Genomic DNA, 25,498 nt, shown 5'->3' with positions numbered 1-25,498 from the left:
TGAGCATGCAGAGTAAATAGTATCTTAGGGATAAAACCACTAAACTGACGCATTTTATTTGTCAGATTCCTAAACCTGTTGACTGTAACGGTGCTACATTTTTTACAAAAGAATACTGTAATAAGGACAAAAATGGGGTCTACAGTGGTTTATAAGCCGTAAGCACCTATAAATTATACGTACCTAAACCCACCACTGAAATTTAACATTAGAAGAACTCGTGTTAGACAGAAGGTAGCAGGTTACACAAAAGTGAAAACAAAAGGTGCAAGGTTCTCTGAGACAACAAGGTAAGAGCAAGCGAGGCTACAGTGGAAGAGAGTGGTCAGTCCTCAGAAATGATGCAAATTTAGATGCAGAATGAACAGTATGACTCTCACTGAATAAAGAAGATAGTACTTAAAAGAAGAGCTCATGAATACTAGGCCAAAGAAATATTGGAGGAAACAAAAGAAAGCAGGCAAGCCACTGTTAGAAGAAATAAATGAATACATACATGCAGAATACCTAGTGAATGAAATACTGCTATAGCAGTATTGTCAGTTTTCAAATGATGAAAACCCTCTGTGGAAATTTAAAAAAAAAGAAGTCAGCAAGCTCAAAGCAAACATGGGAAAGTGCTAACAAGGAAGATGCAACAGAAAGACAGAGCATTTAAAGAGAAGTCCTCTTCAAGCCCAGTCTTATCCCACTACCACTTATTTCACTGACCTTGAGCAGCTGGCTGCTAAGTAGTATGGCCCAACTGGATAGTAGTTGTGTGTGTTATAGTTAAGAAACAGCAAGTGATGTTGCATTACAAGATTGTCACATAAAAGTGTATATGCCTTTTATAGGCATATATGCTTTATATAGAAATATGAATATGCTATATTTCTGGGCATATACAGAAATGCCTTTTCTAGGCATTTCTCTGTTGTTTCTAGGACAGATACGTGACGTCAAAACAACATTGAGTTGGAACAAAGGTAAAATCAGCCACTGATGTTCTCTCTCCTGCTTGTTGCTACCATAATTGATGGCATCCATCCAAAGAAAGTCTATGAAACCTTGATGCTGTGTTGCTGATACTGTTGTAGTCCATAATATCTTCAGAGAGCTACAAACTCAGAGAGGCGGTCTTGTCTGGCAAAACAGCTGACCAGGCAGGCTTAACATCAGTTGTGTCAAAACGTATACCTGCAGCTGCCTGTAGAGGTACTTTACAAAAAAAAACCCCTTCAGTGCATGAACAACAGAGAGATCAACCTTAATACTAGAAAGCAATTGAAAGTTGTAACAAATTAAAGTTTGGCTTTTTTCACAGTAATTGATATTTAATGATTTTAGCTTTGATTTTGTTTCCTCAGTTCTCTATGGTAAAACAAGGATAACAGTATTTTCTTGTTACAGATAAGGAACATTTTTGTGGGAAACATTACAGTTGTATGAATTTAATATAAAGTGCAAAGTTTCATAGGACACTGTAAATGAAAAAATAGGGCTTAAGGAAAAGCATGAAAAGAGCATGGAATATATCCATCATGAATGAGGCAGAAGTCCTATGGAAAACAGCATATATGTTCTTGTACTTAAAATGACTATCCTAATCATACGCATAAAAGAACCACATTAAAATTGAGCGCACAACCTTAATTTTTACTTCCTAACTTCTGAATCCTTGACTTTGCAACTTCAGTGGTCTTGTTACACATGATGTTGGTTTCTTTGGATGTAATGAGAATATAGTTAGGGCTGCTCTAATTTTTTATATTTCAATAACTGTAGCTGTGTGTCTGCCTCAAACTATGGCTCATGTCTTGTGGTCTTATTTTATCAGAGTCCCTAAGAATGAAGTTGTCTTTCCTCTTGGTCCTTGTCTAGAAACTAAACATCTAGGTTATATTATAGTGCCAGCTTTCCCCCCTCTGACTTTTGAGAATTTTATGAGCTGAGGTTTGGTGATGCTTGTATAAAACCTATTCCTTTGGTGGTATTGACTGTGTTATCCTGGGGATATTTTATCTTCTTTTGAATTAGGTAAGTATTCTATTGAGGTAACTGTTGTGATTACTACAAAATTTTGTAAAATGCTCTTTGTTCATTATTTCAAACACTGAAGACTATCTCTTTTCTAGGCTGAAAGCTTGCACCCTTTTTATGTTGATCTGTAATTTCATATATAGTCCCCTTGAAATAATTGGATTGCTGATAAAATAAAATGCGTCCTGAATAGGAATAATATAACGTAGTGCCAACATAAAGCTGTGCAGTATGACATATGTAAATGGTTAAGACATATTTTGGTTATCCAGTAATTATTCATGTTTGTACATCAGATGTATATTTTAATATAAACAGGTTCAGAAGGGAAAACAACAGCATGCAACAGTGTTTATAGACCATCCACAAACAGAAGGAAAGAGAAGACCTGCTGTTTTTAAAAAAAAACAAAACAAAACAAAAAAACACGAAAGAAAAAAAAAAGTGCTGCATATACAGATCCTCAATCAGTGTGAATGGCGTTAACAAAGGATTCATTTGAATGGATTAAGTGGCTTATCACAGCTGCCTGGTGAGTTTTACAGATCACTAACTTTTTTTTAACTAGAGTCACTGAAATATATTCTTAGCTATCAATTTAACAGTAATAAGAAATCATCAGTAAAATCATTTGTAGCCTTTCATAAATTTGATAAGCCTATACGATAATTTATTGTATTTGATTTTGATTGCTGGTCTGTAAGTTTATACTATTTAATTTTCAGGTACTACGTTATTTAAATAGGAAACAGGAACTATAATTCTGAGTCTGTTTTAAGAGGAAAGATATTCCTACATTCTAGTGATGAACATATTTGGAGAAGAAAAACTCAAACCTGAATGCCTGTCCCAGAATAATTTTGCAGATGAGGGAGAATTATTAAAAGGCATGAAGAAAACTTTTAGAGACTATGATGGAAAAACCTGCTAGCAGCTGTGGCAGGAGTTCTTTCTAGAGGAAAATGATCCTTAGGAGAAGATTAGTATCACCGTGGCCCAGAATTTTCAGAGTGGCATGTGCGATCAATGATTCCATCTTTATAATATCTTCTAGGAAAAGTCAATCCAATTTTTCTTCTTTATAAAGCTTCATGCACCAGGCTCTTTAGGAATGCAAAATTATGCTTTTCTAGCTGGGAGCCTGGCCCAGCAAATGTACCTTGCCCTAACCTGACACCCTCCCTGCTAGGCAGTCTTCTGTTGTGTTAATATGCCTAAACTCTCTCCAGTGTCTTTTTCATGTTTATTTGGTTTGTGCAAACCCAGGCTGCTTGTTATTCAGGTGTTCCCCAATATAGCAGCCTTCTATCCCAGCCATCTTTCCAAGGTAGCTCTTCTTGCCTTTTTTCTGCGTTATTTGTGAATTACTTATCTCTAACAGTCTTGTGCTGATTTTAGTACCTAGGCAACATGTCTGGCTTCAGGAGGCAGGGATTTTGAATTGACAGAGAACAATCTGGCAAACGCATGCCTGCCATATATGACTGGAAAAAGGGGAGACTGCAGCGCTGGGCATCAAGAACAGCATCATCAGATTTCCATTTCAGTTACGCAAGGGCTTCATGAGAACTTGGCATTTTATTAAATGAAAAATAACTCACACGTGGCCAACGTTGATACAGGGAAAAAATATTTACAGAGACTGTCTGCAAGTTCAGAAGGTTAGAAGCAAAAATGGCCTTAAATTAGTAACAATCATAGAACAAACCAATGCTATTGTCTGCTACCTGGTTGAAGCGTTCCTTTGAAGTTAAATCCTTTCTACACAAACTTATTTGATGCATTAAAGGATGAACTGGGGATGCACAAAACTTCTCCACCATTTACTGCTGTAGCTGATCATCTGGCAATCTCACACTGTTTAATCAGTTCTTTGTTTCTCATTTAGCAAGAGACAGTATGAGCTTCTGTCTACAGTTACCCCTAATTATTTTCATAAATATTTTGTTTCTGTAAAATCTCTGTATTTGAAAAAAAGTAGCAGGCAACATACGTTTAAAAAGTGTAGAGTAAATGTACACAAATGGCTAAAATATGTTAAATTTGTCAGTATTGAATTTATCAGTATATATCAGTGCATATACAGGCTATATAATTTGCAGTTTGAATCTATGAATAATTAATAATCAGGGAGAGTAATCATGGCTTTGCTGGCACAGTTCTCAGTGCTCTAAAGAGTTGACCATGTGAATAACAAAGGAAAAATAGAGGTTGATCTCAATAGGACTTTGGGAAATTTTCTAAATGCCTAAATATTTGCAGGGTTGGAGTAATTTTGATACAGGCTTCACTATAGCCTGCAGAATAATACACAGTAGTCTATATGTTATGGCCGTATCTCATTTATCATTTCATATAATGAGTGAGCACCTTAGTCCTCATTAATAATAATGTTAGTATTAATAATAATTAATCATAGAATCATAGAATCCAGTTTGGATGGGAAGGGACCTTTAAAGGTCATCTAGTCCAACCCCCCTGCCATGGGCAGGGACGTCTTCAACTAGATCAGGTTGCTCAGAGCCCCGTCCAACCTGACCTTGAATGTTCCCAGGGATGGGGCATCTACCATCTCTCTGGGCGACCTGTTCCAGTGTTTCACCACCCTCATTGTAAAAAATTTCTTCCTTATATCTAGTCTATATCTGCCCTCTTTTAGTTTAAAACCATTCCCCCTTGTCCTGTCACAACAGGCCCTGCTAAAAAGTTTGTCCCCATCTTTCTTATAAGCCCCCTTTAAGTACTGAAAGGCCGCAACAAGGTCTCCCCGAAGCCTTCTCTTCTCCAGGCTCAGTAACCCCAACCCTCTCAGCCTTTCTTCATAGGAGAGGCCTTCCATGTCCCCGATCATTTTTGTGGCCCTCCTCTGGACGCGCTCCAACAAGTCCATGTCTTTCTTGTGCTGAGGGCTCCAGAGCTGGATGCAGTACTGCAGGTGGGGTCTCACCAGAGCAGAGCAGAGGGGCAGAATCACCTCCCTCGATCTGCTGGCCACGCTGCTTTTGATGCAGCCCAGGATACGGTTGGCTTCCTGGGCTGTGAGTGCACATTGCTGGCTCATGTCCAGCTTTTCATCCACCAGGACCCCCAAGTCCTTCTCAGCAGGGCTGCTCCCAATCCCTTCATCCCCCAGCCTGTATTGATACTGGGGGCTGCCCCAACCCAGGTGCAGGACCCTGCACTTGGCCTTGTTGAACCTCATGAGGTTCACATGGGCCCTTCTCGAGCTTGTCTAGGTCCCTCTGGATGGCATCCTGTCCCTCAGGCGTGTCGACCGCACCACTCAGCTTGGTGTCATCTGCAAACTTGCTGAGGGTGCACTCAATCCCGCTGTCTGTGTCATTGATGAAGATATTAAACAGTACTGGTCCCAATACTGGTCCCTGCGGGACACCACTCATCAGCGATCTCCATCTGGACTTTAAGCCATTGACCACTACCCTCTGGATGCGACCATCCAACCAATTCCTCATCCACCAGACAGTCCACCCATCAAATCTGTATCTCTCCAGTTTAGAGAGAAGGATGTTGTGGGGGACCGTGTCAAAGGCCTTACAGAGGTCCAGATGGATGACATCTGTAGCCCTTCCCATGTCCACTGATGGAGTCACTACAACACAGAAGGCCACTAGGTTGGTCAGGCAGGACTTGTCCTTGGTGAAGCCATGCTGGCTGTCTCGAATCACCTCCCTGTCCTCATGTGCCTTAGCATAGTTTCCAGGAGGATCTGTTCCATGATCTTCCCAGGCACAGAAGTGAGACTGACTGGCCTGTAGTTCCCTGGGTTTTCCTTTTTTCCCTTTTTAAAAATGGGGGTTACGTTTCCCCTTTTCCAGTCAGTGGGAACTTCACCAGATATATGACGGAGAGTGGCTTAGCAACTTCATCCACCAGTTCCCTCAGGACCCGCGGATGCATCTCATCGGGTCCCATGGACTTGTGCACCTTAGATGATAATGCTTTGTATTGCTGCAGAAATTTTGGGCTTCCTTTTTGTTTTGCTCCCAGCCTTCTCTTGCTCTCTCTCTGAGCAAAAGAAAACAGCACCAGCTAACTCATTTTGGGGCAGATGCAGATCACCTCCATCTCTGCTCAGTCTTCACCCCATGATGTCTGTGGAGGTGCAGAAATCTGTCTGGAATGGTTTCTCTCTGGCCACTCCTAATTGTGGGATTGGAAGTAGGTTACAAGGGGGAAGTGACAAGGACTTTTCATAGTCTTATTCATGCCTATCTGTTTGTACTCAGTCTCACAAATCCAGAAAGACAAATATGTATAGCATGCGCTGATCATTTCTTGATGGTGCATACCCCTTATAAATATACTTTTACTATATAATCACCCCAAACAGGATTTAATGATGTGTACACACTTCTTACTTTTTAGAGGCTACATTTTTGTGAAGGTTGGATGTTGGAAGTTTAGATTTAATTTAGCTTTCTCCTTCTTTTAAATCAGGTGGCTGCTGATCGTTTTTTCAACACAAGAAATTGATGGGGTAAGTGACATTGATATTTACTTTAGACAGGTGATAGATAGTATGGTATAATTCAAACAAGTAACACTATATACACCAAAATGACCTATAGTTCTGAGGGAAAACTGTGATGTTTCTTTCAGTATTTCTGCAGTTCTAACTTTCCTTTCTGTTCCTATTGCTCAGCTTAACTATTTTGGAATTTTCGCCTTTGGATTCTTCTAGATTCTAACTTTGGCATTTTTAGATGCTTTTGGAAAGCTGCATGTAAAAAACCTCTCTCATGCACTGAGTCTGTCTCCTTCCTCATGAAGTCCCTTCAATGGCTCTACATTATAGCATATATCAAACTCTAGCTTTCAAGCCCTTCTCTGTATGTTAGCCTAGATCTTAAACTGGTCTCCCTGTACATTCCCATCTCTCTGAAGCCAAAATTCTACATATAATATAGTCTCAATATCTACTTTATTTTCCTCTCTGTACTGTCCTCCATATTAACCTTATGTTTGCAATGCCCTCACTGAAACTTCTTTCAAGTCCATTCTCTTTGTTTCTTTCAAATATTTAAAAGCTCTTTTTTGTTGTTTTTCCCCCAAAGTCATCCCTTTTTAGTTGAACTGTTGAAAATTGAAATATTTTTTAAAAATAAATGTGTTCAATTAGAACAAAGGGTAACAGCTTATGTGTTATTAGAAACTTGCATTCCATTGACATTCCAGTAGAGGCGAGTTTTTAATAACTACGTGAGAGACTAGTGTGGAGTAGATTAGTAATTTCATGGGAAATCCAGTGTGTGAAAGAGAAATGGCCTGTGAGAGAGACCATCATACCCTCTTGTTCTGAGATTTGGGAGTACCAGATATTCTAAAAATATTGTAGATAGAAAGAACAGAATTTTTCCTCCTTATCTAATATTGGTCAGTGTTTTCTGCTTGAAAAATTGAAGTGTGAACCTATAGTGTTCTGTTGGTTATTAAAACCAGTAACAAAACAATGTTGACCTTGATAAAAATGAAATCCACACTGAGCAAATATTTTCATGTTATCACTGTTTACTTGTTTACCTAAATTATTCTTAAATCTTGTAAGTCCTTGTCATTCTTTTCAAGACAACTTTGATCATTTACACAATTTTGTCAAAAAAATAACGTCACCTAGTGGACATTCCAACCATCTAAGTGAGTTTATAAATGCATATGTTGTGTATAATTGGTATATGTTTAATACTATACTTTGGGAAATAGAAAAGAATAATAAAATCATGTTCATTTACCACACAATAAATGTACTGAATTTACATTTTGTTGTGTTTTAGCTTCTCCTCGAATATGCTTTTTTCCCTCATTGCATTTTGATGAAAAAAAGTAGTCACTTCTTTGCTATTAAGAGGACAATGGCAGAAAGTTTTAATACAAGAAATAAGTAAATTAATGGTAGGCAATACATAATTACACCATGCACATCTTTTTTCGTTTAATAGACAAGAATTAAATACAAGGCTTTATCGCTGAGTGGCCTTGTTGCTTTTCAGCCTGTTTTGCTTTTTATCATTTAATTGTAGTTAAACAGTCTCCTAACCTAATGTGATGGGTTACAAATTTCACTTTATTACAAATTAAATTCTGACTTTGTTAAAATTTTTTCTAGATGGAGCCTATTTCCTTAGTTGTATTTTGCTGTAATATTTAGCTTTACTTAACATAACTTGCAGGTAATGTCTTTGACCTTCTACAGCAACAGTAATAAGCTTTTGCTTATTGCTTCTACTTTGCCAGCATGTTTATGCTGATAAGAATTCCAAGAAGGTTAGGAGGATTTTAAATGTAGTATTGATGTGTGTATTCTATGAAGTAAGCATTGGAAAAGGTTCACGTGTCAAGCTGAAGATCTACGCAATATTCTGATGCTTGCTACTATGCCAAGTTTGTTCATCAGAAAGAGATTTCCCTGTGGGTATGCAAGGGTAGCCAAATCTTTTGCCTTAAAAATCGTCTAATTGGATAATATGTCCAGTTGACAATATTTGATGAAGTGATTGTTGTCTGTTCCTTATTGATAAATCCATAAACTTTTAATTTTTAGGGAGGATATGCATATATTGACCCATGTGGGGGACAGGATTGTTCAGTCTGTCGGTGCTTTCCAGAAAAAGGATCGAGAGTAAGTGATGATTAGAACTAATGATAATTACTGTTGTAAATACTGTTCATTTTGTGCACATTGCTGTTCTTTAAAATCAATATGGTTGACATAAATCAGTAAATCAATATTCAGACATAAACAAGCAAACTAGCATAATTCTCTCACTGGTATGAAGTAAAGCTATCATTGAAGAAAGTTAAGATTGTTTGTAAACAAGTTTGCTTGTAAATTAGGTTTATAATAATCGTGGTGCCTTTTTGTGTTAAGGATTCTTTGAGATCAATCTAATAGTTAGACAAAGGTCATTCTTAACACATTGTTTAGAAATCTATGCTTGTTTTCTACTAAGAGGTTGATTAAAAGAGAATGTCTATGCCATTTACTAGTTTTACGACAACTTAGGTGTTTCTTATTTGGGTTAGGTGATTCTGGAAAAGCTTGCAGACTTTTTATTTTACTAGCTTAATGCACAAAGTATAAAAAAAAATTTGAATTGTCTTTGCCTAATAAGTAATTGTAAAACATTGAATGAAGCCAAGGTGTTTTCGTATTATACACTAAAATTAGTAACTGTGCATGTTGCTATTTGTTAATTGAAATATGGTCCAGTGATGACTAGTTTGTTATCTTGGCTGTTCTTTCTCAAAATACATATCTATATAGTGATAGCAAACAATTTAAACGTTACATGAGGAAAGGACTTATTTAGATACATGCCCTGGTTAGTGAACAACTGAAAAATTGTCAGTTAGTGATGGAAATTGTTTTCTTTCAAAGTACTAATGTTAAAGTTTAGGGTTAAAAAGCTTGAACATGGTGGACCAGTTTTTAGAAGAGCTGCATGCCCCATTTGTGTACAACCTGAGTCGCCACAACAGCAAGACATACTGTTTCCTTCCTGTGCTTCTGCAGCTAGCTGCATGCTTTGCTGTGTCATGATCACTGCCCTGGTGTCCTTGGATCCTATCCTAATCTCCAGGATTATGTCTATACGAAAGTCCCCCATGCTGTAGGATTTTCATAATAGGGGCCTAGGATGCGTCTATCTCTGTAACACTGTGTTAACAAAAGGGCATCCCAGGGAAAGTATTTTGACTAGCAGCATTGCAGTGTCTCTCAGTGCTACTGAATAGACTGTTTTGGATACCAAAAACCTGATCTGAAGTGCCTTTTAAAAACAACTGACTTTGAAACTAGAGGAAATTTCCTTGATTCTGGTTTTCTTTCAGTAGCCTGGAAGTTCTGAATTACATGCCCGTAATCAATCAATAATAAATACTCACTGCAGTCATTATGGCTCTTTCCTAAGCTGTCTTCCCCACCACAGGTAAACTGAACTATGAGTCATGCATTTGCAGTTAGTTTTCTAAATACTTACAAAGATCTGGACCTAAGTGCCAAATAGAAGTGTAATAAATATTTCAAAATGAATTCAATGTCATTATGCAAATGAAGTCTGAGAATTGTACCATTTTCTGAAACAGCTCTGAAATACCTATGCACACTGATGGGTAAAGTCTTTCCAAGGCAATATGAATTTATATTTCATGCAATCATTTCTATTAATCAATATGCAAGAAATAGAAGTACTTATTAGACCCTACATGAAATATGGCTTAACTAAACACCACTTCAGACAGATTGTTGCAAATATTTTCTACACTAATGTATGGTGATGAATTATTTTCTATAGGATTACTTAATCTTTTTTTCATCCTACAATCCTGCTGATTTCTAAACTTTGCTGTGTTCTGCCTTTACACTCTGACACACTAAGTTTGCTTTCCTAGCTTTTGTGGAGACTACCCATTACAAAATAAAAGATATGTTTATCTTATTGTTAGCTTCCTAGAATGCAAAACATCTGCTTTATCTGCTTTTCTGTCTGAATCCTGCTCCCAGGCTGGTTCCTCAGAGTTTTGCATCTTCCTCAATCCTGTCTTTAAAGTGCAAGAAATAAATGATCATTGAAAGCCTCTGGCATTGTACACTATGCAAGCCTAAAATTTCAGAAGTGTACAGTTTATTAAATAATCCTTCTCTGTAAAGAAGTTGATATAAGGGCAACAGTATAAATTTGGTTGCCTAGCACCCTATTTTTTTCCTTTTTCAATATTTAGCACAGGCTAGCTGTCAAAATTAAGGATGAGCTGGCCCCCTCAGCAAACATTTGCTGAAAGCACAAAAAGATTCTAGAAAATTCACATATTTGCTGGCAAAAGGCAATGGAACAATAATCTCATCCAGACCAGCTGGAAAGCCAACCTTATAGCAGCCCTCGAAGTTAACAAGTCTTTATTCAGCTCTGTTAAACCAACTGCAGTATCACGGGCTTTTGCAGAGGCTGAATGAGAAAGGCAGCATCTGAGCAAGCTACATCAGTATATGTATTGAGTTACATTGATATACGTAGACCAGTCCACCTATTTTTTATTTTTATTTTTTGATTATTTTTTAATCTCTTTTACCACAAGGAATCAGATGTAGGGTATTCCCTTCATGATCTTCCACTGAACATCGTAATCTAAGACTTACAGGGGAGCAAGGGCAAATTGTCTCATTATTGTACTTGCTAAGGTATCATCTGTGTTAGAAACACACAAGGTCAGACCTATTATGAAATGGTTAAACATATTATTCAAACTCTTCCAAGAACTGCAATCAAATCCTTCATTAGACTTGCTGGAACATGACCATTCGTATGTTATTCTGAATCTTTGTTGTTGGCTGAATACTTCCAAATAGAGTTCCAGTTTCAATGGAAAGTTTCTGTTAACTTTTATCTCCCCTAAAAAGTGCACTGGGGGAGAAGCTATTTAGCAAAGTGCATTATTTGTAATACACCTGGTGGAAACCATAGGGAAGATGCTTATTGTATCATAATGTAGACTTTGTGCTAGATAGATGTCATAAGTCCAACTTACAAGTGATAGTTTAACATCTGAATAAGCAGTTTGTTTCACCCATTGCTAATGGTCACTTCCCTACATCCTTCTCCACACACTAATGAAAAGGAGATTTTTTAGAGAAGTCAGAATATCTATCTGCTGATAAAACAGCAATTGTATAATTTCAAAGTTAAGGTCCCATCTGATAAGGGTTTCACTTTGTCAGCAGACTGTGAGGAAAATATTGTTGCTAGTTTCATTTGGGGGATTTTTGTTTACATATAAAACACTATGACAGGTATTTGATGATATTGCCATTTTACAGATTTTAGAATGTTACTTTCTTTTTTTAGACTTTCAGTGGAAGCATTGCCCACTGGAAATTTAGCTAGTAGAGTGAACAAACAGGTTATTTCTATGTTTGGAACAGACTCATAGTCAATCCATAGCAAAGATTTCTACTAAAATTAAGGTAGAACAAAAGTCTTAGAGCTGATATAAATCAGCTTTGTTTATTTGTAATTACCAGTGACAAGTAAAACTAAAAACATTGTAAGCCGCATATGGCAACTGTAGCCCTTATCCTTAATGTCTCTCCACTAAAATAGTAAAAAACTAGGATAATAAGAGAATAGACACCTAAAATTAAATTCCTGAATATATTTAGGTTTATGAGTTAAGTAGAATGGCTGTCAGGAGTGGAGTATACTCTGAACTTTCCATAGGAAAGTAGGACCTCAAATCTTGCCCTACTGTCTTCGACATAATGACCTTTCTTTTCATCCATTTTTTTTAATGCAGTTTAAGTATGATTAGTTAAAGCTGTGGTTACCAGGACAGTGTAAGAAAACTGTGCAGCTGACTGTGAATGCAATGGGAATTAAGACTTTGCCTTCTAGTTGCCCACTTGAAAATCTTTTAAATGTCAACATAGAAAGCCTTCTTCATCGTAAGCAGACAAGACAATTGAGGTTTTAGCTAGAGAAAGATAACCATGGGAGTAAGAAAAGGAAACTGCCATGGCCATACTTGAATATATTGAAATTGGGCAAGTTAGAAGAAAAGTAGAAGCAAATAGCTGAACTTTTATTTAATATTTATATAAAACCAGTATATTTATGCATTGGTTGCTTTACTGGGTTTTAGAAGAGCTTGTGTACCTGACATTTTTTATTTCTCTCAACCTTAGATAACTGTTCTGTAAACAGGTTCGCACTACTATTCATTAGCAAGAAATCACTGTCTGAAAAACATTCTAGTCACTATTGCTAGTAGTATATCCCATTCAGTATATCCAGTATATCCCATTCAGTATATCCAGTACAGTTGTCCACATCACAATGAAAGTTCGACTTCAGTTTAATAGGGATTACAGCCTTGTTGGAATTAGTTTTACATTATACTATTTATCTCTTGATCTCATGTCACAACTCAAAAGGACTCTTTCTTCCAAAGGACACCGTTAAAATGTGCTGTTAAATCTCTTTGCACATACTGTATGCTACAATACATATTCATTTAAGAACTATAAAACAGATAAATGAGAGGAGAAAGTCATTAGTGAAAGTATATATGCCAGTAAGCATTCTAGATGATTTTTAGTGCTAGCGTGGAACAACTGAGACTTTCTCCTGCCTCTTCTTGCCCAGTCAAGATGGATGATCTTCCAGTAGGCAGTAGCAGTCAATGTTTTTAATTAGAGGCAAACAGCAACTTCATTGTTTTAGATTTTTTTCCCCTCTTCCTCTTTGGTCTCTCGTAAAGTCCATGATTTTAATTTTCTCCTGATATGTCCAACAGACAGTGAAACCTTTCCTCCATTTCCTCCTCTTTCTCTAACTTGGGAAGTTGTTTCCATGATAACCCCTGCAGTGTTGCATCAGAGGCCTCCAAAAATGCTGGCTGCTCTAACAGAATTTAGATAGTTAAAAAAATGTTTGCAGTTAGCACTGACTGATTGTAAACCTGTCCTGTGCCGACCCCGGAGTTTTGATCCCATTCAATTCCTTTGGCTTTGTTTGTAGAGTTAAGTAGATTTAGAAAGCAAGCGTCTATTCATGACCCAACCTGATCTAGCTTTTATGAGATCATGTGAAATGCCTGGAGCAAAGTGAATTAATAAATATAACTCAGCAAGACTGATGTTTGTTCTTTTGCAGATGAAGCGAGTGGCCTATTTTCATACTAGTGTAGGAGAGAACCTAGCAAACAGAAATCTAAGAGGAAGGTTTCACATTTTCTGGCACATGAGGTGTAAGGAGTAAGCACTCACAAGAGATGCTAAGTCAGTTGGTTGTCATAGGTAAGTTAGAAAGTCAGCTGATGTATACTTCAGGGTAGTGGGGTAAGAATGGTGAAATTTAACTCTACAGTAGGTCTGTCTTCTAGCATCACTTCTCTTGTAACATCTCCCTAATGGATCTTGTGGGTTGTCACATCTCCCTAGTAAATCCTGTGGGTTAACTGAGTCTGATTTACAGCACAGTGTAAACATATTTAAGATTCAGTAACTGGGAAACTGTGCAAATTCTGTCTGTTTTAGGGAGTAAGAGGCATTTATTAAATTACACTTTTTTGCATGTCAGTATGCAATGGCAGTCTGTCATTCACGGGGAATATCCAGCACCTGTATTTCAATTTTCAAGCTGCACACTCAGGAAATGAATATGTAAAATCCATGTATTTGATCTCAAATACATATGCTTAGTTGAATCCACTATCAGACATATATGCACACTAGCATCTGAGGAAACCCAGATCTCTTCCATTATTTGCCTCATACTTCTTGATCATTTTTCCCAGTAGATTAGCTATGATACAGTTTTAAAATAGAAGATTCCTGAGACCAGTTATACATTTCTGTAGTATTTCTATTGCATTTCACTTACATTTGCTAAGAACCATAGAAAAGCAGACCTAGAGAAATGAGAGCCCTAAATCTATATCTGAAGCAGACCACACTTTTTTTTATAACTGGGCAGAGCAGTAGGCAGTTCTCTAGCTCCAGAAGTTAGGATTTGAACTGGTAGGGAATGGAGCCTGCTTACCAGAATGTGCAATAGGAGCAGGATCACTCCATTCTCCTCACTGTAACATCTCTTTGAGGGTGTTCTTCATATACAATGTCCAGCTACAGCATCTGTAAATTAGCATTTTTCATATTAGACGTTTCCAAATTTTTCGAAAGTTTTGATCTTGTTAAATTATCCCTCCTTTTGTTCTTGAGCATCTTTCTTTTCTTAATGCTTTTGGTTCCCCTGTCCCACCATACTAAAAATAGTGTTTTTCTCAGTTGCTGCAGATTGGCAAGCTTTTCCACATCAGGCAAGACAAAACTCTACAAAATCATTCTTTTTCATAGATTTGAAGCAATCAAAAATTGCCAATCAGTGACTTGTTTCAATAAAATGAATCAGAGCAAAAGTTAATTTTATTTTATTAGCTAGTCTGATGTTAATTATTTGCTGTCTAAAATGCTCTATTTGCAGCTTTCTGCTTTCAATCATTAACAGTGTTTGTTAGAGTTTCAGTGCCAAATTATCTCTTGCTCAGTGTTTGTTTAACACAATAGTGACACCCACTGGCTTATTGGATACTTTTTCTTTTCATGGTTCCACAGGGTTAAAACACAAAACAAAGTACACCATGAAAAATGTTTTCAGCATTTCACTGTGATTTGTTGTGCTTCAGTGAAGTATCACTGTGAATACTAAGCTGCATCATCAGGTACTATGTTCCTGTGGCATATGGATCATTGAAAAATGTGATAAAAGAGCACAGAATTTTCCAGTAGTTTGCAGCATGATCCGGATGCTGAGAAAAGTCAAGCACTAAGAGTTACTATTGCATTTAATCAGCTCAAAATCTGACTATAAAAAAGTTATCTAATACTGAAAAGTCGTTATGCGATCTGCTGTTTCTGAACAAATTGAGAATAAAGCAAATGCCATATACTAGTCTGACCCTCACTCACTATTTAGCCCACAGTCACAGAAAAATTTGCTCTATTAAGGACAAGAGAGTAGATTTAATGCCAAGTGCTTTCTCAGATTTATCTCATCTTGATAAAGTTAATATCTAGAAGGTTTATTTTGGAGCCTTGACTTACAGTGAAAATGGTTTTCGTCCCACTCTTACACAGTTAGAGTGGAGAAGTGGAAACTTCCCTGAATGGACACCCCTACAAGCCCTGGAAGCTGTGGCTTTGCTGTGTGATAGACCTGCTCTTCCAAAAGGGGAGAGGACATGGGTGGCGCTTAGAGTAGCAGCAGATGCTCCCACCTCATTAAGCAAATTACAAAAGAAAACATCTGTCTGCAAATGCCTTTGCGTGCACTCCTCTCTTGCCCCCGAACTGCTCTACTTTCCTCCCTTTCCCTGCTCCTGGTAAAATGAGAAAGACTGGTTACAAGCTAGAGTCTAGTGCAGAATGAAAAAGGGCACTATATTATTTGCCTACAATCTGATCCTGCGGAGTTGCTGGGCATTTTCATTTTTGTTCACGTGAACAGAAGGTAAATGCATTTCACATATCACTGGTACATCCACATAGCCTGTAACTGTCCTAATTGAAGGCTGGACTTCTTTTGACTTTATTGATAATGAGAAGCAAGACAGAATTCACTCTAATAGCATGAACCAGTTTTTTCTATTTCCAGTTAAGACTCCTTTAAAACATTGTGCTTTCAAAAAATTAAGTTCTCAGGGCGCTCTAAAAATCAGGTGCTCTTTGGTGTCTCAAGCAACCAAAAAAAGTAATTCCAAATAACCTTGGCCATTGCCTTTTCCAAACAGTATCAAACGCTTTGCTGCATGATTCTGAAGTCTTTGCAGTCCTAGTCTTAGGAAGCATACTTAATTAAAAAAAATATAGTCCTGTTTTGTCAAAAGTCAGTTTCTTACTGCAGGTCAAGCCCAAGATATGTTAAAATAACAGACCATAGTCTTGGCATGGGTAGTTCCTGACCTAGACAATTAACAAGGCATTGAAATCCTAAAGGAATTTATTGGCATCAGATGGCAGAGCAGGCATAATATTCTGTTCATTTTAACTGAGCTAATTTGTCATTTCCACATGAGCATGACTACCTTCATCCTCTTTATTTGTACAGCTGTCCTGAGACTGTAATGCTGTGGTAGTCACATTGGGTGGGCACAAATAATAGATGTGATAATAGATGTTATGACATGGTATCAGTTTGGTCTTAACAAAGCTGCCAGTCATTATCAGTCTTTGAGCCGAAAGAAAGAGAGACAATCCACCAGCTTCACATGGCATGCTAAAGTTGTATCAGCTGTCAAACCTATTGTGAATTCTGGATTCAGTGACTCTATTTTATGACTTCACTACTTCCTACTGAAGACATAAACCATGGAGTCAATTAAATTCACAGGGTAGCAACTAACAAAGACATTTTACTGCCCTAAAGGACTACATGTTCTGGAAGTGTTTATTGGTTAATTATGATGGATAATTACCACAAAATTCATACAGTGTCTCAGCTTTTTTCTGAGTACTATCAAAATCATATTTCTTCAACTGTCCAAAGGATATAACATGATTCAAAAATTTTCTTTTTCAACTCTTGAATGCAGAGCATATACACTATAAATTAAAACTATTAAAGTTGCTGCAGAAACTTGTTGTCACCAAAATGCATTGTTAAGACAAAGGTATTAGAGCATTAGTGAGAAATATCTTATGTGGTTTTTTTCCTGCTGATGAATGTTGCATTTTGCATGGTAACAGCTAGTTCAGTGTACTAAAAAAACTTACCATTTTCAGTAGAGTGAATGGTTCAAACAGTTGTATTTTACTATATTATTAGTCTCATTTATTTCACTTTTCTTATACTCAAAATTATGCTTTAATGAAAATGGTTGTCCAGTCTTTTTTTTTTTAATCAAGTATTTAAAGGGTGTAATAGCTGCTTTAAGAGTACTTCAATGAATAAATTCAGTTTTACAACAGAGGATGTGCAAGGCACTGCCAATAGACAGGCTGCAATTGTTCATGCAAGGAAATACTCAAATTAAACACCCAGAATCCTGACTGTCCATTCATTGTTAACAAGGATGCAGAATCAGCAGATTTTAATACTAGTAGCCCTTAATTTGCATAATATTTTACACTGCTCAAATTATGGTATAAAGAAAATTGTAACTGTTGCTGAAGTCATGCTGATTCTGCCCTGGAATTTTTGCCAGTGACTTCACTGGAACCGGGATCAAGGTTTAAGTGAGAGGAGCTAGTAAAGACAAATGGAACCTGAGTTGTATAAGGATACTTTTTCAGGTAGTCCTTATTTGTAAGTGTAGGACTTCTCCTAGCCTCTGGACTAAAATCCTGTTCATAGCTTCAGGGCCAGTGGTGATCCAGTCCTACTTCCAGTACAGCATAAGCCTATGGTATGTTCCTGTTCCAAGCATGTAGAAAGTTACCTTCTCATTACTCTGTTTCTTTGCTGATTTGATTGGATGATGCATACCATACATTTCTTCACTTCATGTCCAACTGTCAAATCACACTGATTTTATTGACATATTTTAAAAGGCAAATAGAGAATAAATAAAAAGAGGTTTAGGTCCCTGTTTACAATTCACAAGAGAAGATTTTGTTCAGACAGATTCAGTCTGTTGAAATGTTTACACTGAGAAGCAAGCAATTCAGTTCTGTAGCTTCAACATAATTTGACTCCTGAAGCTAACATATATGTGCTTACAATCACCTTTGATTTCTGTCATTTTGTTTTCCTTCAATCCATTCATAGAAATAAGCGTATGGTCTGTTATTTCTGTGAATGGAGGTTGTACTGAAATATCCTTTACTGCCCTCAAGTGGTCTTAGAGCCATATGCTTTTCTCGGGAATGCATGGGGCTCCATTTTTCTCTCTTTTTTAATAATGTGGTATAATTGATTGATGAATTCTGAAAAGAAAGCAAAACACTCTTCAGTTGGGAAACAAAACTAGTTATAGCTAAACAAAGATAATGATACAGAATGAAAAAAATGAGTAAGAGAAATAAAGACCTATAAATACATAGATTTTGTAGGGTGAAAGTGTAGACAGCTCACATGTGAAGTCTGATTAGAAAGCTTGCTTTATTCAGCACTTTGCATCTATTATTTAATAGTTGTTTAGCAGCACAGAAAAATCTGCAACGAATCCAAAACAACTCCACACCGATGCTATAGACTGAAAAATCCAGTTGGCATGGGAAGTATTTTTACTTCAGGAGAAGTAAAAGTTAGTAGAAATCTATGGAGATGGTCTGTATGATACTGTAGGTACAGACACTCAATTTAGAGCTATTTACAGATAAATGACACACTGCAACCTCCAAAAACCATTTTAACACAATCTATTAAAATTGATACTTTCTGTAAATATGTTGGCTAATAACTATCATTTTTTTCTGCAGGAAACTTAACAACTTTTAAATAAGCCATTAAAATCTGAGAGTGATGATGGAAAATATGTGAGCTAGAAAAACTTAAGATAATTACCATATACTGTAACTTAAAAGAAAGAGGAAACTCTCTCAATTTGTTCTAATTATGTACAAATTCTCTTTGTCTAAAATGAGCCATCACTTCTCTGGTGGCAAGAATATGATGCTCAGTGGAATCTTATGTGTGCAGAAGGTGATACTTACATTGGTAGAGCCAGGAAGACTTGCAATTTATCCCAGGCATCTCAGAGAGGTGGTGCTGGAGACCTGATGAAGGTGAAAAGAAATTATCACCTTGAGCAAGTTGTTAAATTTGAAGGTCGTGTTCCTATAGCATGTAATGCATGGAACAGATCTACAGGGCTGTACAGCAAGCTATTTTGAATCATGAGTATGAAACATTGTAAGCCTTGTTTTATCCATACAGTCATCTCCAAAATGCTTCCTGCTGCGAGGTTTACAGCAGTAGTCATTCACTTCTTTGGACTCTTTTCAGGGTCAGCCTGGTGAGTTGGGAGCTCAAGGTCCGATTGGGTCCTTGGGATCTACAGGACCAGCTGGTGTGCCAGGGGAAAAAGGACAGAGAGGTGAGAACGGGCAGCCTGGGCCAGCTGGAGAAAAAGGTGATAAGGTAGGAAATACCATAGACAGTTCTTTTAGGTGTATACAGTATGTAATGTTAAATATTGGCAAGTGAAACAGAACCTGAATGATCAAAAAGCCTTTGCCAAACTATACTCTTGCTCACACAAAATTCTCACTGAAATTAATTACAGCTTTCTTGATAAAATGTTTCAGGGGATTTTTGCTGTGGATTGCAAAAGTAGCATTGTCAGAAGACAAAATAAAATGAAACAGACCCAGTCTCTGATTGTTATATACCATGTCATCCTCCTTAACCTCAAAGAGGGCTGTGGAAGGAATGTGGAGCTGGAGGGAGGAATATGGTGCCTTTAAAAGTGCTGTACACTACACAGAATTTTATTACCACTTATGGAGTATAAATTGCAGTTCAGGTCCATATCTTTCATAGCTGTACAATCGCTGTGCTTGGCTCTTGGTACTTTATATTAGTTTTAATATCTAATTCCACTGATATCAGTGGATGACTGAAATCACTAATGTCAGTAGCTAGCACACCTGAAATGTAAGCGCTGTAAATAGAAATTGTGCTGCTGATGTTATCAAAACAGGAGCAGGGTTGTGAAATTATGTACAGAATTATTTTGTAAGTTATAGGCAACTTCCTTTTCTCTGTCATTTTATAACCTTTGGAGAATGAATGAGTATGAGAGTTAGACATTTGTCCTGTACTGTACCATCTGTTACATGGGTAGCTATTGGCACTAGTTTCCTGCTAAGCCCATATAACTTTTTTCAGTTATTTATTTCTGACAATTATGGCTTTTCATTCATATTTCAAACAAGACTGATTCTTGTTTCTCGCTACATAGTATCACATATTCTTGTTTTTCATTCTTTTTAAGAGTTAATGACCTCAGCAACTTTGTTTTTTCATGTCACCTGTTTTTAGGGCCCAACTGGAGTCCCAGGATTTCCTGGTTTAGATGGTGTTCCTGTACGTATTGCATGAATATTGCTTTATAAAAATTACAGTTTCTATAAAGTCATAGCAAGTCCTCTAATAGAATAATAGACTCAATAAATTGTTTGGCTTTATACCTATTGATATCATGTCATCTACAGAATTACATGTTTTGCAAAAATGTGAAATAGCCAGGTTAACTTCAACTGTGTTTACTATTGATAACAAATTCCACAAAATCCCAATGAGGTAAGTACATAATTTTCATGCAGGAGTGGGGCAGTGAAGGTAGAGACTAGCCCATGCCTATGCAGCATGTGTCAGTGCTAGGATTAAAACCAATGAGTTTATTTTCCTCAGGTTCTATAGCAGGCTATAGTCTGCTTGCCACATTCTTAACATCTCTGAAAGTATCTCAAATGATGTACTGTTTTCTGTTCAAATATTCTGATTTTTGCTTGTAGTCCTTTTGCAGGAAAAAAAAGCAACCACTAAGTCCAGTAATTTTAACCTGAATAGGGACTGAAGAAGGAAAGTGGGTCCTAAATATATCTTTATAAGCATGTGATTATATATTTTTCTGAATGTCTTCTTCAGTGTGGAAAGGAGTGTGGTAAAAGAAAGATGATATCTCTTAGATACAGTATTTGAAAAATAGTTTATTAGAACTGAATTCCTATGCTATTATTAGTTTCATATGGATGAAACAAAGTTAAAATGTTGGATTTTGAAAGTGAAAACAGAACCAGAAACTGAGGGGGTGTCTTAGCATCTGCTTGTCAGCTGTCCACACCTGACAATGACTTCTGACATGTTGCCAGAATGTCTGTGTAATGTAGAAGTCACAAGGCCAAAATTTAGCACAAAAAAGAAGCACCCCCAAGAATGTATATTCTTTCTATGAAAAATGTTAATTAAAAAAACAGCATCCACAAATTGGGATGAAGAACCTTAAAGATAGGAAGGAGGTAAAACTGACAAAAATATTTCAGGCAAAGAGCCAGGATACTTTCCTGATGATTTTTCAGAACCCCCCCAAAAAAAAATCGGGGGTCAAGATTACTATTTGTTCCTTACAAAAATATTTAATTCTGTGAAAATAATTTTTCCTCCAATGGAAAGATCATTCCAAGGGAAATCTCGCTGTTTCTATTGCCTAGTATCTAATTTGCAGTAGAACTAACCCCTATCTGGACATTGGTTAGTTCTTGCTAGGTTAGAAAATCACTTCCTCAATTCTTGAATGTATAGTCATAATCTCTGCGATTACTGTATGCTTGAGTCAAGCTGTGTCCTGTTTTTCCTTGTTTTATCCTATCAATTAAAAAATACTAGGCTGCTTGAGATGACTTCTGTGTATTTCTTCAGCTTTTTTTTTACAGCCACAAGAAAGATTATAGAGTGCTAGAGCTTTCTCTGAGAAGATAGCACATTACTTTTTGACTCAAGTGAGAGCTCAGTCTGGCCCTCTTAACCAGTGCTGTCCCTGTTATATTTGCTATGCATCAAAGAACAAGATATAAAATATTTATATCATTTGTTATACATGAAAAAAATTCTATTGATCACAAAAGAAAACATTTCTAATGCAAAGAGTGTGAAGCTGGGACCACTGTGAGATGTTATGTTAATTTAAAAAGTAATTCCCAATTTATCATGGTGTATCTCTAATAAATATTAAACTGTCTTTCAGGGATTACCAGGAAGTGAAGGACCCAGGGGCAAACGTGGTTTAGATGGCTGCAATGGCTCAAGAGGAGATCCAGGATTTCCAGGCGAAAATGGTTATATTGGACCAAGAGGTCCTTATGTATGTGAAAAGCATTCCTACTGTATGTGTACATTTCCCCCCCAAACTAACAGCTCTTAAAATGAAAGGAGTTTTAGACTATGGCACTAGCTTTACACTGCACAATGAATTTCCAGGCATTCTTACTAAGGTTAATGGGAGTGAAGGACACTTGATGCCTTACCAGATTAAGTTTAATCTTGAATGTGAAATAAGTTCCTATATCCTTAAAGTATATATGTCTACCTTGAGAGTTAAGTTCCGTTTTGTTTCTCCAGTACGTAACCACACCAAAGCTAATACCATTTCATGAAAGTACAACTGAGAAGGAGTAGCTTGAAACCATTATACATTTATCAATACCTGAAATTTCTTAAAAGCCCTAATAGTAAGGACATACCTGAGATGAATTAGCAATAAGTGGAAGCTTCAACAAATCTAAGTCCTGTAACACCTTTAGTGATTGATCACACAAGTGTATTAGTAGATCTCTTCCAAAATCATGCTCTTACAGTTTCATGTGCCACTTTTTACACATACCTATTCATATCTGTTCTGTGCACACTTAATCTTGGCTGGGTGTTTATCTGTATACATAGAGATCATTTTAGTTAAAATGTTTAAAATTAGCACTTTAATATTGTTTACTTTTGCTGTTAAAATGGAAAGCATTTTAAAATTGTTTAAATAGTTGTGTTAGCAATGCTCTTCTAATGAAGATAAAAAACAGATTCATGTCAGTCAGGGATATGAATTACTGTAGCTCCAAAGAAATTTTGCTGAACAGATCTAGTCCCCGGTCTTTGACTTTTCGTGGAAACAAGTTTTAGTTCTGAATGATTAATAGCTGATTAGTTGGTCTAGGAGCTTTCCTGAAATTTTCTAAATAAAACAATAAAAACAACTGCAATTTACACAAAAGTCAAATATGTTTAGTAGGAGCTAAATAAGATGCTGATTCAGCCATAGGGAATCAAAAAATGTGCAGTGGGTGCCCGACTGAAAAGATGTTATCAAAAATATAGCGAGTAGAAAAAACATACAATTTCAGTCTTGGACCTGTAATAAATGCTATGAAATATGCAGCCTGATAAAAAACTTGATAATAACCTCATTTGTTATACCTCTCAAAGTTACCCATTAACCCTCCAGATGGTAAAATGCCTTCTGCTCAAACTCTAATTTTACCTGTATTTTATGGCTTTCAAAACAGAATTTTGCCTTTTATAATTAGCCAAATAACAGAGAAAAAATGAGACATGGGACAAATTACACCATAAATCCTCCCAATTCCAGGAGCATGCTCTTTGGCAGGCCTAGAAACATATTTGCAACCTACAAAGAATGGGAGACAATAGGCATGTAGCCTTGGATATGCAGACTAAAATTCCAGTGCAAATTAATTTAGCTACCCAAGAATGCTATTCCAACCTCTCTATGCAGATTGCCTATTTTTAAATCAATTTGTTGCACCAAGTACCAACTTGACTATGTATTATAGCTAACATTTTTATGTTATTCTTACTTATAACGTTGTCCCATATAATTTTGTTTAACACTATGTACATATTCATCAGCTTTACTTCTTACCTTGCAGAATCATTTACCTCACCAATAAATTGGAAAAGAAAGTAGTTTCTATTTGTAAACCCTTACCTAAGTCATGTAGAAGGTAACAAACTGAATCTAATAAAGATGTTTTATTACACAAGAGATCACATGTAAGACAACCAAAGACAAATATAACTTCTGATGTATTTAATGTGTTCCCTAGCAGCTGTTGTTTGACCTGTAATCTGCATCCAGTCTACTGTAGCTATATCCAGCTGCAGACAGCTGTAACTCTTCTTTTTATTGTACCATTCCAGGAACAAGTACTTTCCCTGTTTCATTCTGACTTCACGATTTCAGCAGCCAGTGTATAATATCAGGAAACCAGTACAGTTTTAAAGTGGTTAAATTCTATGAAAAACAGTATCCCATTTTATTGAGATCAATAGTTAAGTGGTTAACTTAGTTAAATTATATCCAGTATGTTTGGATTTCAAATGAGAAAACTTCAGAAATTATGTCTTAACATCTGTTCTTCAGATATGTACATGTCATGCTCTTAACAGTCAATCAAGCGTTACAATTAAATTTTGCAAAAGCAATCATCTGTTCCTTCTAAGTCAGATTGAGGTTTTCAAGGGTGCTAAGATTGGCAAAGTTTTATAAAGGACTCCACAGCAAGTACCATGGGAACTTAGTTTTTAAAAAAACAGGACCTTAGGCATCAGATTTTTTTTTTTTAAATAGACTGTGAGACATATTTCCTAATAGATGGAAATGTTGAAGATTATGCTTGTAACACAGTCCATACTTTCAGCGTTTTAACTGTATGCAGAATCACACTAGCTTCTTCTAAATCACAGCATGAACTTTTGGAGAAGGCAGAGTGCTAATACGTAAAGCCACTGAGTCACTGAAAGAAAACGTAGGCATATTGATATACTTGATACTAAAGGCAAGATTTGTGACTATTGTAGAATATTGAAGTACCCAAGAGCTAAGGAGCGTCTAACAGAGCAGGAGTCCAGAAGCTGTAAGGAGCTGTTTTGCTTAACTGTACAGAAGGCAATTTTACTTTTAAGGGTCTTGTTAAAGAAAAGAACTGCAAAATGCTCATGCAGTGACGGTGGTTCTAGTGGATCACCTAGTAATGTATGGGCACCAGAAAAGCACAGCCTGAGAAATTATCACTCAGTCTCCGTAGAAATGTAGGGTATCGGTAAGTGGATCGGTAAGTGGATCATGTTTTAAAAGACTTTTTTTTCTTTAAAGGGAAATCCAGGGCAAAAAGGAGAAAAAGGAAATTCAGTGTATGTTTCATATTTTGGAAAAGGACCTCCAGTAAGTATCTGATTGTGAAAAAATCATATCTTGTAGGAAAACATGTATGGCAAGTGTAATTGTTCTCATAACTCCTCACTGTTTAATAAAGCTTTGTGCAAAAAAAGGTTAAAAGCAAATATACAATTGGAACAGATAGATTGTGATCTTAATAGCTGTAAAGTTAGAAAATACTCATAACAAAGCTTGTAATGATTCATTTGCTAAATGGTTGTCATTACAGGGAGACAGAGGTGATCCTGGACCCCGCGGCATGCCTGTAAGTACAGTCATTGGGTTCTATACATGC

The 25,498-nt window shown here is 36.7% G+C and overlaps 1 protein-coding gene and 1 long non-coding RNA gene across 2 annotated transcripts in view; one reads left to right on the top strand and one right to left on the bottom strand.

Annotated features, from left to right (window-relative positions):
• Window positions 1-25,498, top strand: part of COL4A4 (collagen type IV alpha 4 chain) — a 76,339-nt gene that overhangs the window by 1,308 nt on the left and 49,533 nt on the right. Inside the window, exons 3-10 of the mRNA XM_075158215.1 lie at window positions 2,341-2,554; window positions 6,481-6,520; window positions 8,582-8,659; window positions 19,479-19,613; window positions 20,517-20,561; window positions 22,222-22,338; window positions 25,141-25,209; window positions 25,433-25,468. Of these exons, the coding sequence (XP_075014316.1) occupies window positions 2,499-2,554; window positions 6,481-6,520; window positions 8,582-8,659; window positions 19,479-19,613; window positions 20,517-20,561; window positions 22,222-22,338; window positions 25,141-25,209; window positions 25,433-25,468 (576 nt within the window). The 5' untranslated portion in view covers window positions 2,341-2,498. The remainder of the gene's footprint in view (window positions 1-2,340; window positions 2,555-6,480; window positions 6,521-8,581; window positions 8,660-19,478; window positions 19,614-20,516; window positions 20,562-22,221; window positions 22,339-25,140; window positions 25,210-25,432; window positions 25,469-25,498) is intronic.
• LOC142085829 (uncharacterized) lies at window positions 933-19,734 on the bottom strand. Its single transcript, XR_012674836.1, has 3 exons — window positions 19,187-19,734; window positions 14,577-14,668; window positions 933-1,200 (listed from the first exon to the last, which is right to left on the bottom strand). It is a non-coding gene; the product is annotated as an uncharacterized LOC142085829 (long non-coding RNA).

Source organism: Calonectris borealis, chromosome 9, assembly GCF_964195595.1.
Source record: "Calonectris borealis chromosome 9, bCalBor7.hap1.2, whole genome shotgun sequence".
Lineage (NCBI taxonomy): Eukaryota > Metazoa > Chordata > Aves > Procellariiformes > Procellariidae > Calonectris > Calonectris borealis.
Note: the sequence above shows the minus strand (reverse complement) of the source record. Positions and strands in the feature narration are given on the sequence as shown.